This window comes from Phyllostomus discolor, chromosome 13, assembly GCF_004126475.2.
Source record: "Phyllostomus discolor isolate MPI-MPIP mPhyDis1 chromosome 13, mPhyDis1.pri.v3, whole genome shotgun sequence".
Taxonomy (NCBI): Eukaryota; Metazoa; Chordata; class Mammalia; order Chiroptera; family Phyllostomidae; genus Phyllostomus; species Phyllostomus discolor.
The window spans coordinates 11,176,514-11,192,471 of NC_040915.2; the positions used below are offsets into that span (position 1 = coordinate 11,176,514).

The following is a 15,958-nucleotide window of genomic DNA, read 5'->3' on the forward strand; positions in this document are numbered from 1 at the left end:
AGACAATGTTACCAAATATAAATTCAAATTTTAAAAACTGCTTTTTAAGAATGTTAGACTAATTCCCTCCAACTCCAAGGAACATTCCTGAACTACTTATATTTTTGATGAATTTCTGTATTGCTAGATTAAATGGTACTATACTTATCAATGATCACTGCAGATAACTAGAGCTAATATTTCAATAAGACATTCATTGCTAGACTCTGTCAGGTCTGTGGATGCATATTAAGTGCTAGAGGGCTACAATGAGTCATTTCATATATTAACTGTAGCTTCAGTGAATTGAGATGTGAAAGTAAAACATCTTACCTGTGGTAGCAAATAAGTAGTTTCCTCATTTTGTATTATTAATGACCCAATGTAATTTAGTTTAATCACTAAACTAATCACTAAATGCTAGGTAAAGCATCAAACCATCTTAAGTAGTATAATTATAAGAAAAGTTTTCTTCCAATAAGACAAAGAATTAGAAGGTACTTGAAAAACCCATTCCTGTACTCGAGATTTTTTAAACCATTTTTGCCAACCTATATAGAAGACTCAATAGCCACTGGCTGGTAAGACCACCCAGTTACAGGGAAAAACTTTTCTGAGACGTAAGATAGCCCTCATTTCTGGCTATCATTTGCATTAGAATGTATTTTTATTTTAAAAAGAGTCTCAAAAAAAAAAGTCTCACCAGGTGAACCATGCATGATGCAGTTAGATAAAGACAACCTGTCATATTGTATTATAGGAGCCACATGACTGCCACTGTGTTACCTTGGAAATATGCAGCCTGGAATGAACAACAGCATGTGGCCTAAGCAATGATGGTCTCAATATAGGAATCCAAACTAACTAAAGATACAACTCATGTTATGGGACCCTTTCTAAAATGAGAAACATTTCACAAACACTTCTCAAAGGGTGAGGATATAGTGTAAAAGAACATAAAATAGTTGCCACTCAACCAAGCCTTCCTAGGACAACCTTAGATTATTTTATCAGATGTTGTTTAACTCCAGTTCTGACTTTTCTTGCCATTAATAGCAGGGCTTCAACATATAAAATAATGTTCTTACTTTTATTTTCAAAGCTAATATCCTTATATGCACAATTTATTTCTGTTCCTATATATTTGAACTGATGGGAACTTGTGAGTTTAAGGAGAAAGAGGACTCAGTTTTGTGATGTTCAACAAACCTTCCGTTTTGTTGATAAAATGCTTCTTCAAAATCCCTTAATGTTTTACGCAGTTTCTTTTTTTCAGCTCTGGCTTTCCAAAGTTGTTCCAGTAATTCAGGCCTAAAATTGAAATAGGAAGAAAACATTACTGAAAGGACACTCTTGATCCATTATGGTATTAACAGTGTTTTTTGAACCCTGGCTGCAAACAAAAGTCAGCTGGAGAACTTTTAAGATATACCAATGCCTAAGGTTCACCCCAGACCAACTAAATCAGAATAGCTGTCGGTAGGGGTCTGTAGCAGTACTTAAAACAACAACAACAACAACAACAACTACTACTTCCCAGGTAATCCTAAAGTGAAGCAAGGGCTGAGAATGACAGGCACACAGGGGTGTCAAACTCATTTTCACCAGGGGCTACATGAGCCTTGTGGTTGCCTTCAAAGGGCTGAATGTAATTTTAGGACTGTATAAATGTAACTACTCCTTAACTAGGGGCAAGGAGCTCGGTGCTGCCGCTGGGCAGAAACAAGGTACCAGGTTGGATAAAACAGGTGCAGGGCTGGATTCAGCCCTCGGGCCTTGTGTTTACCACTTGTGCTATAGCAGGTGAGAAAGTTGATAGAGAACATGAATGATAAGTGTTCCTGCACTTTGTTATGCAGCAAATATAGAGTTTTAGTTTTTAAAATTTTCAAAACACATTAATGTTTAATTTTAAAAATGTGAATTAGGCAAGATGTATTTATAAATCACATTTTTTTAAAAAAGGGTATACCTCTTAAGCACTAGATTAATTCCTTCCAAGTGCTTGATTAATTAACATTAATTTTTTAAAGATTTCATTTGTTTTTAGAGAGGGGGAGAGAGGGAGAGAAACATCAATGTGAGAAAGAAACATTGATCGATTGCCTCTTACACGCCCCCAAACTGGGACCTGGCCCACAACCTGAGCATGTGCCCTGATCTGGAATCCAAACAGCGACCTTTTGCTTTGCAAGGACACCACCCAACCAATTGAGCCACACTGGTCAGGGCTTAACATTACATTTCTTGACATGTAAGTTTTATTATACAAATAGGCTAAAATCACAAACTAGCCTACATACATAGATGCTGCTCGAGTACTTGACAATCGGAGATCCAGAGCCAGTTTTTCTTGATTTTCCTCAACATCAGATTCTGAGTTTTCTAATGAAGACTGTGCCTGGTCAGCAGTTTTCAAGATATCAGTTAACTCAGGGGACAGACTAACACCATCTTCTTCTTCTTCCTAAAAAGATATTCAAACAAAGAATCAAACACGCCAGGACTTTCAACTTCTAACTTCTCCTTTAGAAAAGAGATCAGAGAATAATTTAAGGATTACCTTGATTTCTTCAAAAAAGTGAGCGGTTTCTCCTTCTATGATTGGCTGTAACATCTGACCCCTTCGCTTGATGGATGGAGATCCCTGTAACAATCAACATACAAATGGTTTAACATTTTAAGTATTTAAAGTTATGAAACTTCATTTCACTGATACCAAACTTTATTTTCAAAATGTGAATCATTTATGCTTTAAATTATTTAGGAATTTCTGGGTAAAATTTTTTTCTTATATGTTATTTTCTAGTTAGCGTATTTTGCCATATATAATAGCACTTTTTTGCCCAAATTTTAGAGGGAAAAGTAAGGATGCATATTATACTTGGGTAGTACTAATTCCTTATCTATATGTTTTTAATTCTTTTATTTATGCTTATGCATTAAAAGCGTAACTCTAGAAAGCAGTAACAATATCCATATGTAAAATAATGTTTTGGATTACAATAATCAGTTTTGTTTCTAAATACAAATAAAAAATTGAATTAAAAAACTAAAGTAAAAGATTTCTTTTCCTGAAAGTTTGGAGCAAAAACACGGGTATGCATTATACAAAGGAGCGTGTTACACACAGAAAAATACAGTATGTGTGCACAAAGTGAAAATGACATTTTATGTCTAGATAATTCTAAAAGAATTATATTCAGCAAATATTTTTAAAATTCTAAACAAAAGAAAGCATGACAATGTAAGTGAAAGCATTTTATTTTTTTTTAAGATTTTATTTATTTATTTTTAGAGAGGGCAGGGAGGGGGAGAGAGAGGGAGAGGGAGAGGGAGAGGGAGAGGGAGAGGGAGAGGGAGAGGGAGGGAGAGACATCAATGTGCGGTTGCTGGGGGTTATGGCCTGCAACCCAGGCATGTAGCCTGGCTGGGAATCGAACCTGGGACACTTTGGTTCCCAGCCCGCACTCCATCCACTGAGCTACGCCAGCCAGGGCTGCATTTTATTTTTTAACAATAGCTGTGAACCACTTTGGTCTAAGGACTTTATACTTTTTAAAAATTAACAGTTTCACTAAGATATAATTCACGTACCATAAAATTCGCTTTTAAAATCCACAATTTATTGAAATTCAGTATATTCACAAGTTGCACAACCATCACCACTATCTAATTCCAGAACATTTCATCACACACACTTAAACAACCCCCCACCAAAAACACCCTATATTATCAGCTGTTATTCTCGTGCCTCTCCCGCAACCCCTGGCAAACAATAATCTACTTTCTGTACCTATGGACTGGCTTATTCTAGATATTTCATATAAATGGAATCATACAATATGTGGCCCTTTGTGTTTCACTTCTTTCATTATGCATAAATACTTTTTCAAGGTTCATCCATGTCGTAGTATGTATAAGAACTTCATCATTCCTTTTTATGACTGTATTCCACTAGATGGATACACTACTTCTGTTTATCCATCAGTCACTGGACATTTGGGTTATTTCTACATTTTGACTATTATAAATAATGCGATAAACATTTGTGTAAAAATTTTTGTATAGGCATGTTTTCAGTTCTCTAGGAGAACTGCTAGGTCATATGGTAATTCTATGTTTAACTTTGTGAGAAACTGTCAAACTGTTTTTCAAAGTGGGTGCAATATTTTATTATTTCCACCAGCATTGATGGTTAATTGATTGTTATTATCTTTTTTTTTATTGTACCAGTGGGTATAAAGTACTATCTGAATGTGGTTTTTATTTTCATTTCCTAATAACTAATGATGCTGAACATCTTTTCGTGTGCTTAATGGCCATTTATATATCTTCTCTGAAGAAATGTCCATTCAAATCCTTCGCCATTTTTTAAAGTGGGTTATTTATCTTTTTATCATTGAATTATAAGAGCTCTTTATATATTTATATGCAGTCCCTTATCAGATACCTCATTTGCAGACATGTTCTCCCATTTTGCAGGTTGTCTTTTCCCTTTAAGTGGCCTTTATGCACGAAAGATTTTAATTTTCATGAAGTCCAATTTATATTTTTCTTTTGTCACTATGGTTTTGGTGTCATAGCCAAGAAAACATTGCCCAATCCAAGATCAAAAAGATTTTCCTCTACTTCCTAAGAGTTTTACAATTTCAGCTCTTAAACTTAGGTCTATAATCCATTTAAAGATAAATTTTGTGTGAGGTAAGAATCTTATTTTTGCATGTGGATATCCAGTTGTCTGAACACTGTTGAAAAACCATTCTTTCGTACTGAATTGTCTTAGCTTAATTTTTAGACTGTGAATTTCTTTTTATCACAGTCATATTTAGGAACCCTTAAGATCTAAAAATGCTTCCTATGGACTCAGTTTTTAAAAACAAACTTGTGGAATTCAAAAATGGTTTTTATATAGAAATTCAAAGACTATATAGACTATTACAGAATTATGAAAAAGGTCAGTGACACACAAAAATACCTTGTCATCAAAGGATATAATCTGTATTAAATAAACCTTTATGTGCAAAGAATATAAACTCTACAGGCTTTTTTTCCCTTGTTCAAAGAAAACTGAGATGACCAACTAAAAAACAGCCAAATAAAAAAGAATCAGTTCATGTGAGTGCTAAATAAGAAGTGCTCACGAGGCCAACATGGACCTTCTAACGAGCAGTCAGATGGTGAAAGCGCGAAGGAAACCAACCCCCTGCAACCGACTACCAACACCAAAATGGCCTGCAAGCCTACACACCCTTCCAAGTTCTAGTAAGTTCATTCCTATGAGTTGATGCAAAATGGGCTACATGCTGTTTTCTACTTGAGCCTGAGAACAATCTAGAGCCACACTATCAGCACTTAATCTATACACATGTATTAGAGTTTCATTTTTCTCTAAAAATGTACACAAATATGAATAAGCATTATTTTAAAGGATTTTTTTCATTTAAAAATATAAACTTGGAAAAAATCAGTTGATATTATTCTGCAAAATAAGTAAATACAATCATGATGGCCATCACAAAACTAACGTAATTTCAAAGACATGAACTGAAATGGAAAACCAGGCAAGGGTTTGAAATACAGGTTTTTTAATTCCACAAAGTAGGAGACTCTGGGCATATCATTACTGAGTCTCAGTTTCATCATCTGTGAAATAAGACTATCTTCTGTTGCTTGTTGTGACTTGTCAGAATTTAATGATTTAATCATACATAATAATGCTTTACAAAAATCACTGGGAGGTAATAATAGGCACTTACTAATTTCCTGGTCTTCTGAAAGTAGTAAATTTACCTTACAGACACAATTCATGCCACTGTGGCTGTGTCTTTCTCCCATATACCACCACAATTTTTAATAATAGGTCTTGGTAAAATTAACTAGATAAATATTTCCATGTTTTACTTACAAGGACAGGAATGATGCTAGCTCTTGTCAACATCTGTTTTACAAGTCTGTATCTATCATAGAGAGGTTTAACAATGTGCCTTTCTTCCTTGGTAACCTGCAGCAAAAAAATGGAAATCAATTGGTCATTAGAAACCAAAAGAGTGGCAATATGACTTTGCCCCCAATTTAAAAAATATTCTTTTAAATAAATAGGCAATCTCCCAAATGCATGAAACAATGCTCTATGAAATAGCTCTGAAAATTTAGGCTACAAAAGTGATCTGTCCCTTTTTTCAAGATAAAAAATCGCCCTGGCTGGCGTAGCTCAGCGGATTGAGCGCAGGCTGCAAACCGAAGTGTTGCAGGTTCAATTCCTAGCCAGGGTACATTCCTGGGTTGCAGGCCATAACCCCCAGCAACCACACATTGATGTTTCTCTCTCTCTCTCTATCTCCCTCCCTTCTCTCTCTAAAAATAAATAAATAAAAACTAAAAAAAAAAAGGTAAAAAAAAAAAAAAAAGATAAAAGATAAAAAATCTTTTTTAGGCCCTGGCTAATGTGGCTCAAGTAGATTGAGCACTGGCCTGCGAACCAAAGGGTTGCTGGTTCAATTCCCAGTCATAGCACATGCCTGGGTTGCAGGGCCAGGTTCCAACTTGGGGTTGTGTAAGAGGCAACACAGTTTCTCTCACTCTCTTTCTCCCCTCCCTTCCCCTCTGTCTAAAAATACATAAATAAAATCTATTTAAAAAAATCTTTTTTAGCAAGAGAGACATTACCGGCCTTCCATGTTGACTTTCATAGTAAAGAAGACTTTTCTGGAGAGACGTTTTCTCTTCTACCAAATGATCTTTTGTCATTTTCTAGAGAGGAGGGGAAAAACACTCTCATTGGCACCCTCATTACTGTTCTCACCCTCACAATGTAAATAATTCAGTTGAAAGGGCAGCCAACCTATCACCACTCTAACCTAGGCCAGTAAGAATAGATCCTTTGTGGATTTGCAGGCAACATTTTCAGTCACCTGGAGAATCTGATATCCTGACATTTAGATACCAACCTCTTTGGTGGCTTGATTTTTATTTTGTCTAAATAAATTATGAACACCAGCTTAGTGATCTTAGGTGAGTTACTGAACCTCTTTTTGTTCAATGTCCTAACCTATATAAAAGGGGAAACTTCACCCTACCTCATAAGCCTCATAATAGGTTAATATGTTGTAAAGACACACATAAATGCCTATCATTTTATTAATTTGCATAGTCTTTAACTGACATTATAACTATAATTTTATATGTGTGAACACACACATACAAAAACACACATGTACATACGGTCTCATAATACATTATTTCTCCTCAACTATTAACAAAATCTGGCAGCAGTACAGTATAAAGACCGTGGAAAAAAAAAAGTCAGCCCTGGCTGACGAAGCTCAGTGGATTGAGCGCGGGCGAAGCAGTGTCGCAGGTTCGATTCCCAGTCAGGGCACATTCCTGGGTTGCAGGCCACAGCCCCCAGCAACCGCACATTGATGTTTCTCTCTTTCTCTCTGTCTCCCTCCCTTCCCTCTCTAAAAATAAAAAAATAAAATCTTAAAAAAAAAAACAATGTCAAATTATGATCTTCAGCTTCTATTCTATGACCTCATCCGGCACTTCCTTTTCACAGTGCTCTTCGCATGACTTTTAGTACTCTAACAATACTAGAGTAGGCAAGACATGCCAAACTTATCTGCCCACAGAACCTTCCTGCTTTGTTCCACAGGACCTCTGAACATCTCAGTGCACCAATGTTCCACAGACTACCCTTTAACACTAGGCTAAATAAATCTACTTAATTCCAGAGCTAGATGGTACTATCTATCCTGTTTCTCACCAGAGTGAAATTACAGGTAAAAAAAAACATTTAACAAATATCACTTTAGATTACACTCAATAGAGGGCAGCTGGATGCAGACTGTTAAAAACTATAATTTCAACCTCAAACTTGAACCTAAAACCTAGCATAATGAATGTGAAAAAGCTCATGTAAAAATGAATGTAAAACTAATTCAATCAAAATCACTTCAAGGGAGCGAGGAAGCAGTGGGTCTAACACAAAATTGAAAAACGAGTTGGAGCAAAGGAGCAATCAACTTCTAATCTAGCTCAAAGAAAAGTGACTCCAATATTTAGATCATGAGAGAGGTGTACTCTGTTGTCAAGATAAGAATTCAAATCATTACCCCTCACTGCCTGGACAAGGGTTCACTTGAGACCATCTACTTCTGTACTAGCCTGATAAATCTCATCTGATAAATAATGTTGGCTGCCAAGTATTTTGACCAGAACTGCCCTAGGCATGGGCTTTAGTGAATAACGGTTCCTTAAAAAAATTCATTCTTTTAATTATGTTAGTATTTTAATGGACATAATCACAGCCATGTAAGTTATAGGACTGTCAAAGGGACTCAAGGGTAGAGAGCACCTACTAGTTGGGGCCAGGCATAAACTAAGAATTCAATAGATTTAACTATTAAGATACAAAGTAAGAATTCAAACTAAGGCTGTTTCATGTTCTTTACACACTCAGCTTGCGACCTGCCTCCAATATAAATGAACAAATCAGTGTTCTAGTGTTTTTAGTCTTATTATTGTGGCTCAGTCCCTGAATGACAGGATACTTCTGGTGTGCTGATGAAAACATGTTTCTGTATCTGCAGACTTGGGAGGCAGACTCAGGCCACTCAGACTACCTAGGCATCTCTATGCCACTGTGGTCAATTACTTTTTGTTTCAGGAACTCTAAAGGCTAGTCTGGGCAAACACCATAGCTCAAGATTACTTTGACATCTTCTGGAAGACATCTCTCAACACGTTTTTCTTTCAGTCTCTTCAGAATAAGCTCAAGTGTTGCTTCCTTAGATGGCTTCTTCTCCTTGTGAATGACCCTGGATTCATCTTCATTCTCTTCATCTTCATGGTCTAGAGAAGAGCCAAAGCTTTTTGGAAGAGTGTTACTACGTGGACGTGACTGAGGTACAAATTCTCCATCAGAACTTCTGTGTTTTCCATCTACCAGAACCAAGAGGAAAGATCAGTGATTTTAGCTAAAATGCAACTAGGTCAAAAGAGTAAGCTGTAAACAAGATATACAATAGGAAAAGATACATTTAATAGCACACAGGCTCAGATAATTCAAGGTTACATGAAATATTTAAATTCTACATTTATTTATATATAGCAAGACAGCTATACTATTCATTCTTACAAGCAATATTCATAGGAAGCTTATTATAAAGTAAGATGCTGTGATAAGGATTGGAGAAAGAAGCACGGTTCTTATTTTCATGGGGCATAACATTCAGAAAAGTAAAAACAAAAACCACGTAATCAAATTCATAAACAAAATTATTTCAAAGAGTTCTAAGTACTATAAAGAAGACAAGACAGAATGTTATACAGTGCTGACGGGAAGAGACTTGTTTTTGGATAGGCCTGACAAGGAAGGCCTTTCTGAGATAGTGACATCTTAGTTGAACACACAATATGGAGATAACCTGATAAAGAAGAGTTAGGGGATGAACATCCCTCTCCACTTGAGGCAGCAGGCCCTAAGTGTGGCATGTTTAAGGAACAAAAAATGAGAAAGTGGTGAAATGAGCTAAGGGCAGAGTATGCAAGACCTTGAAAGTCATGGCAAGAAATCTGGACTTTATTTTAAGCTGGAAGGAAAGCCCATTGAAGAGCTTTGAGCAAGATTGTAACCGTTTTTAAAATGGTAATTCCAACTTGCTTGGAAACTGGCATTAAACAAGGAAATGCTTAACAGAGCTGTAGGAAACAATTCTAAAGAAAAGATAAGAGACTTAACTACAAGAATGTAAACTCAATGACAACAGACACTGTCTTGTTCACTCCTATAAACTCATATGTCCACAAATACTTTATACTTAAATAACTAGAAATCTGGTTGAATTCAAATGAATAAACCAAAATATGATGCTCCAGATTATACACCTATACTTGGTACAGATAAAATTTTTTAAGTATTTATCATTTTAAAACATGCTCACTATAACACACATGAAGTACTTATACCTTAGCAACTGCTATACTAGGTTAACATGCAGTAACCCAATACCTAGTTTTTAATTCATGAAGACTTACTATTAAGTCTCTGTGGTATAAATAGTTCATTATGATTAGATATTCTTACCAAAAACCAAGTCTGCTTAATATACTTAAAATATATTTCAAATAAACTTTATAATACTACCAATACAATCTAGGGCACCTTTCAAATGAATAGTACTAAGTAAAACAAAGGAAAGAAATAAAAATAAAAATGAGAAAAATAAGAAAACTTTTACTTGACAAACAGTGTCCAAGATTTAAAAGTACCAAAATTAGAACAGGCTGACAGTGACCACAGGGGAGAGGGGAAGGGTGGGAATTTCAGGAGGAAGGGTTTACAGGAACAAGTATAAAGGACACATGGACAAAAACAAGGGCGGGGATGGCAGGGTGGGCTCAGATGGGAGTAAAAGGCAGAAAACTATACTTGAACAGCAATTAAAATTAAAAAATAAAATAAATAAAAACATTGCATAAATTGAAAAAAGTACCAAATTTATAATTCTAATAGATATTATGAAGAATATTTTTAAAATAAAACTATACTACGAAAGTGGCATATTTTATACCTTTAATTTGCTTCCGAAGTTTGGTAAGCTCTGTCATCCATTTTAATACCTTTGGATTAGCTGCAATATCACTGTATGAAGGCTGAAAAGTTAAACAGAATCACTGTCAACTTTGTGGTAAGCAATAATTACATTAATTTGTATCAAAGTAATATTTTACAGTTTCCACAGCAGAGACATCACTCAATCCTCATTTTTGTCTTACCTTAAGTAGATCTTAAGACAGGATATTAAGTCAAGTTCTCAGAGCAGGATTTATCAACCAAAAGAAGCCGAATTTGAATATGGATCTTCTGAATGTTTGTATAGGACTCTTTCCACTTCATGTTCTGATTATTAAATTATTACCTTAAACTTATTGTTAAATTTAAATTATTTCTTATTGTTATTACATTTTACATTTATTATTTATATTTATGTGTTATATTTTATTTTTTAAAAGATTTTATTTATTTTTAGAGAAGGGAAGGGAGGGAGAGAGGGAGAGAAACATCAATGTGTGGTTGTCTCTCATGCACCCCTCACTAGGGACCTGGCCCACAAGCCAGGCATGTGCTCTGACTGGGAATCAAACAGGAGACCCTTTAGTGTTTGCGGGCCGGCGCTCAATCCACTGAGCCATGCCAGCCAGGGGAAAAGTTATTTATTATTTAAAATTATTAAATTAAACTCTTTTCTCCACCTCTTACCCTCCATACTTGTGGTTTTTAAGGGAGGGCAGAAGTAGCATGAACGTGATTTATCAATGTAAAGTATTTACTTAAAAAATTCTACAGACTGTTTTGCCAATGGAAACCTAAAGAAAGGATGGCAAGAACACTGGCATGGAACTCAGAAGGCTAAGCTCAGATCTGTATGATCACTACTTCTCTGGACATCTCAGATTAGTTCTCTCTCCCAGGAAAGAGATGGACTGATGAATCTTCTCCAAAGACCTCTTCCCAGTTTCAACAGATCTACCTCATGCAGGCAATACTGCAAACTTACCTTGCTATTTCTTTCCCTTTCAAATTGTTCTTCAAATTGTCTGATTTTTTTCTGAAGTTTTTTGACCAACTGATATGGTGTTCTGTCTTCTCTTTTTTCATCTTTTGAACTAAAGGATGATCTTCGAATCCTGAATTAAAACAAGAGGCAAACACTATATGTTAAATTTCCAAGTTATTAACAGCATATCTCTTATTGCCCTGATTTAACATAATACTATCACCAAGAAGTATATCCCTAACACTAAAACGCAGTCATAAAAAAGAAACTTATGCCACAAAATTAGCTAACACAAATGTTGGCGAAAACAATCTGGAATCATTCAGAAGTTGTTTGAGCAGCGCAGAGCTCTCTTTGTGTTCAAACTGCAAAGGAAAGTTTCTGACGTTAAGAATAAATTTAATTGAAAGTTTTGACAATAAGAACATTAAGGGTTGATGAGCTCCACTTGCTGTTTCCCTTCCAGAGTTCGGTATTTCAATCATGAAGATTAAATGAATAAATACATCCTGAGAAAATTTCTATTAGACAGCAAATCCCAAACTGTACACCTCAACGAACCTAGAATTTAGGAATCCAAAAAATTCAAAGTTACAAAAGTGCTTTATGAAATAGGAGAGAACTGCAGGTCTAGAGAATTAAATCTCTCAAAGGATGTGGGTACATAATAGGAATCGCCTCTCACGGGTACATTAAAATATCACATACCTAGCAAAAGAAAGTGCTTTAGATGAGGAAGCCAACGTTTCTGGATCATGTAGGAAACGCTGGCTTTGCCCAAAATCTAAACTACGGTGTGATAACACTGGAGGACAATCCTCTTCCAGGGGGTGATGATTCATTCTTCCAGCTTGTGGAGAGAGCTGAGCTTCTCCAGATTCAGAGTCTTCCTGCCAAGACTTAAAAGCAGGAAACGGCTCTGTAAAGCAAACACAAAGAATAGTACCATGGGTCTCTGGTTTCCACATGGGAAGAAAGGTTACACAGTATCAGCTATATGTTCTTTAAATCATATCATTATGTGGTGATTCATATAATATTTATGATACTTTTTTAAAAAAGGAAAGTATACTAGGATCTTCATAAAACCAAGCAGAGTTTAAAACTGCCTGAGTTTCATTTTTCAGCCCAGAATTCTATTTAAATTTCTGAACTCAGTCACAAAGCAATAAAGGACACTGTCAAGCTCTTTAAAATTTTATCAAATGCTGTTTTTCAAGTAGGGGAAGTCCTCATTTAGAAACACTAAAAAGTCCTTAGTTAGGAATATGACTTAGCCAAAAGCTGCCAGGGGAACAATCGCCCCTTACAGACAAGGGGCTATGTTAAGAAGAAGTGGAACCTATGAAGAACACTCACCAAACAGAGTTCCCTAACTGCAAAAGAATTCTAACATTTCCAAACAAGTGCCTAACCCATCTAACAGCAACTGGCCTGTAACATTAAACTGTGGTGGTTACCTTCTGTTGCAAGATTCCTATAAATAATATACATTTTAATAATTAAACACCCAACAGTATTATCAAGACATAATTTAATAGCAATAGTCTTTCTTAAGCATATTTTATTGTTTATTCTGTAAGTACTCAAATAAAACCATGTTGATATATTTAATATCTTTGCACATATAAGGTTTAATTACATGTAACACATAGAGATAAACATACAGTGCACAAGTATACTCCAAATACAAAATGGACTTCAAGTATCACTGGAATCTTTCAGGGAGGGGAGACATTTTTCACTTTTTCATTTACACATTAACTTTATTTATAACTACAGTTTAAAACTTTGATGCTGTATCTATTAACAATAACAAAAGTAAGTGTTTTTGGATGCAAAGATGGCTTGACAGTGTCAAAAATCAGGAATGATGTTTTCTTTCTCTTCACACAATAGCTAAGATTGCAACTTTAGTAATTTAGTTTTTTACTTTACTCATTAGCAATTTAAAGATTACATTTTTCAGGGTAATAAAAATATAATTTAGTTAGTTTTTAAAGCCAAGATCAATCTGATAATTAAAAATTGAATACAAAGCGTGCAGTCCCACAATAAACCCAGCAATAAAGTGATTTTCAGAACCCTTGTACCTGCGTCCCAGCAAATAAGTAACTAGTAATAAATATTTCACGAGAAATCTCCTATTTTAAGAAAAAAGAGAAGTAACAGAAACAAATTTTTCTGGGTACCACTTTTAACCCAGACCAGTTTTCCTACTACATGGGGACAGCAGGAGAAGGGCTAAGAAGAAAGGCAAACAAAGTGAACCATAAAAAGGCAAAAAAACTAAACTATGGTGAACCATACTTACCCTCCCCATCTCTCTGCAGATGCATTGTTTTGAAATCAATGAGGGGAAAAGTGATAGGGCATGACGCTAATAAAATGGAAAAAATGGCAAAAAATACTAAAGTGAACACACAGCACAGTCAAAACAAACCATACACATAACTAACACAAAGCCAAAGATACCAAAAACATTTCCCTAAAACCAGTTAGGCATTCAGCTCAAAAACTTTATTCAAAGAAATTACTACTAACGAAAACTTTAAAAACAAACACAAACATACATTTCCATTTAAGCAAGCAAGGCAAAAAAATCAAAGTAGTACTGTTTTCTTAAAACTCAAACATAAAACTAAAGAAATGGAAACTCTTAATGTGGTACTATTTGAAGCTTTTCGGTATAATTGATTTAACAGAAAAATATCTCCCATCGATTGCACTTTGAAAAGATCCTATTGTTTGCCATTCAAGAATTAGCAGGAGAGAATCTGAAGGAAAAACATTGTCCACTTCCATTAAAAGCCAAGACCTTTTGAACAGCTGCTACAAATTCATCCTGGTGGGTAGATACCGTATGTGCTACCTGCTTGTGAATATTAAGAGGCACACTCAAACAAGGCACGCCTCTGATTCCAAGGTTATCTAGGATATAAAGTAATTCAGCCTCTTAAGACTTTTATTTAGAATATCCTAACTCCTTGTTGAAAGTCAATCTTTGTACTGGTGGCAAAGTAGAAAGGAACATCATGGTCTGCTAACAGGCACTCTCCCAAGCACATACAGTGCTCAAGTCTAAGAAATTCACTCAGATGTCTATTACTCTTTGCTCTCTGACCCCTATTCCTGGAAGTGCCTCAAGGAGGCCTGCATGGACTTGTCAAAGCTAACGAGCAAGAAGGATAACAAGGGCAGCTCAGGCACTGAAAATCAGGGATCAGTAGTCCATAGTTATCTTCCTTCTACATCACAAGCTATTAAGGGGTGGATTCTGACAAAGAAAGAAAAGAGAGACCAGCATTAGGTTCTCTTTGGGGAAGTCGCCAGAAAGCTGAAGCTAGACAGACAATGTCCTATCTCCTCGAACAATGAAAAACAATTGCTCTTCTAATGCTTAACACTTAAAATGAGGACTTGCAGAATTGTAATAGGTTTCATTCTCCAAAAAAAAAAGTGTTAATTAAGTCCTTTGTCAGAATCCCAGTCTCATCTTTCAGAGACCCCTCTCCCACTGTGGCTCCAGGGAGGGTCTGCAGACTACCAATCCTTTTCAGCAACTATGCCAGGATAAATAACTAGAGGGACATCTGATCTTCACTGCCCCCTAGATAACATCTCCTAACTCTGGGGAGCATCTTCATGAATTCTGTGTCCTGAATAACCCAGAACAAACCAAATGAAAGATAACTTCCTGACTTGTGTATCAGTCTAAATTAAGACACATAATATTCTACTGGGCATGCCAAACATCTAGACAAAAAATGCAGGGGAAAAGAGAGGACAGCAGTATAAAGGCTGGCAGAAACAATGACTCGGGACTTTAAAAACTGACTCTTTCTTAAAAATAAATATTGATATATAAAAACACTCCAACTGTGATCAGATGAATAGACTTGAGGCGGCAAAAGGAGTCCGTGGTAGTGGCACTGCAGTTCCTCTTGCTACAGCCACTGTAAGGGTTTCGCTAACTTCCCAAAGGTGAGATAACCAAGAGATCTTCATCCACGTGAACAAACATGTAACTTTATTTAAGATTCCTGAGTTGTCTCGTTGTCCCTTTATCAAGGAAGGTGTATGATCCAAAAGGCCTCCTGGGTCAAATCTGTTGCTTGCTTCCACTCCCCACTCCAACATTTTATTTGAAAGTTTACAAATATAAAGGCAAGTTTAAAGACTTTTACACTGAACATCCATATATCAATTACCTAGATTCTACCAATGACATCTGACTATACTTGCTTTATAATAAATACTTATCTATTCCATTAATCATATTATTTATTCTTGAATTTTGAAGTAAAATGCAGATATCAGCACACTTCCCCATAAACACTTCAGCATGCAAATCCATCACTGGAGTCCAGTATTTATTTAGTTTTTGCTTCTTTTGATAAAAATGGAAAACATAT

General features: G+C 35.7%; 1 protein-coding gene across 12 annotated transcripts in view; it reads right to left on the minus strand.

Moving 5' to 3' along the window:
• Positions 1–15,958, minus strand: part of FAM13B (family with sequence similarity 13 member B) — a 78,242-nt gene that overhangs the window by 4,139 nt on the left and 58,145 nt on the right. For 7 of the 12 annotated variants that reach the window (XM_036014819.1, XM_036014825.1, XM_036014822.1 and 4 more), the window contains 10 exons: positions 13,858–13,923; positions 12,252–12,462; positions 11,544–11,673; positions 10,557–10,638; positions 8,696–8,925; positions 6,649–6,732; positions 5,888–5,983; positions 2,543–2,626; positions 2,283–2,446; positions 1,189–1,290 (listed from right to left, as the gene is read on the minus strand). In XM_036014819.1, the coding sequence (XP_035870712.1) occupies positions 1,189–1,290; positions 2,283–2,446; positions 2,543–2,626; positions 5,888–5,983; positions 6,649–6,732; positions 8,696–8,925; positions 10,557–10,638; positions 11,544–11,673; positions 12,252–12,462; positions 13,858–13,923 (1,249 nt within the window). The remainder of the gene's footprint in view (positions 1–1,188; positions 1,291–2,282; positions 2,447–2,542; positions 2,627–5,887; positions 5,984–6,648; positions 6,733–8,695; positions 8,926–10,556; positions 10,639–11,543; positions 11,674–12,251; positions 12,463–13,857; positions 13,924–15,958) is intronic. The other 5 variants (XM_036014824.1, XM_036014823.1, XM_036014820.1 and 2 more) reach the window with 1 other exon arrangement.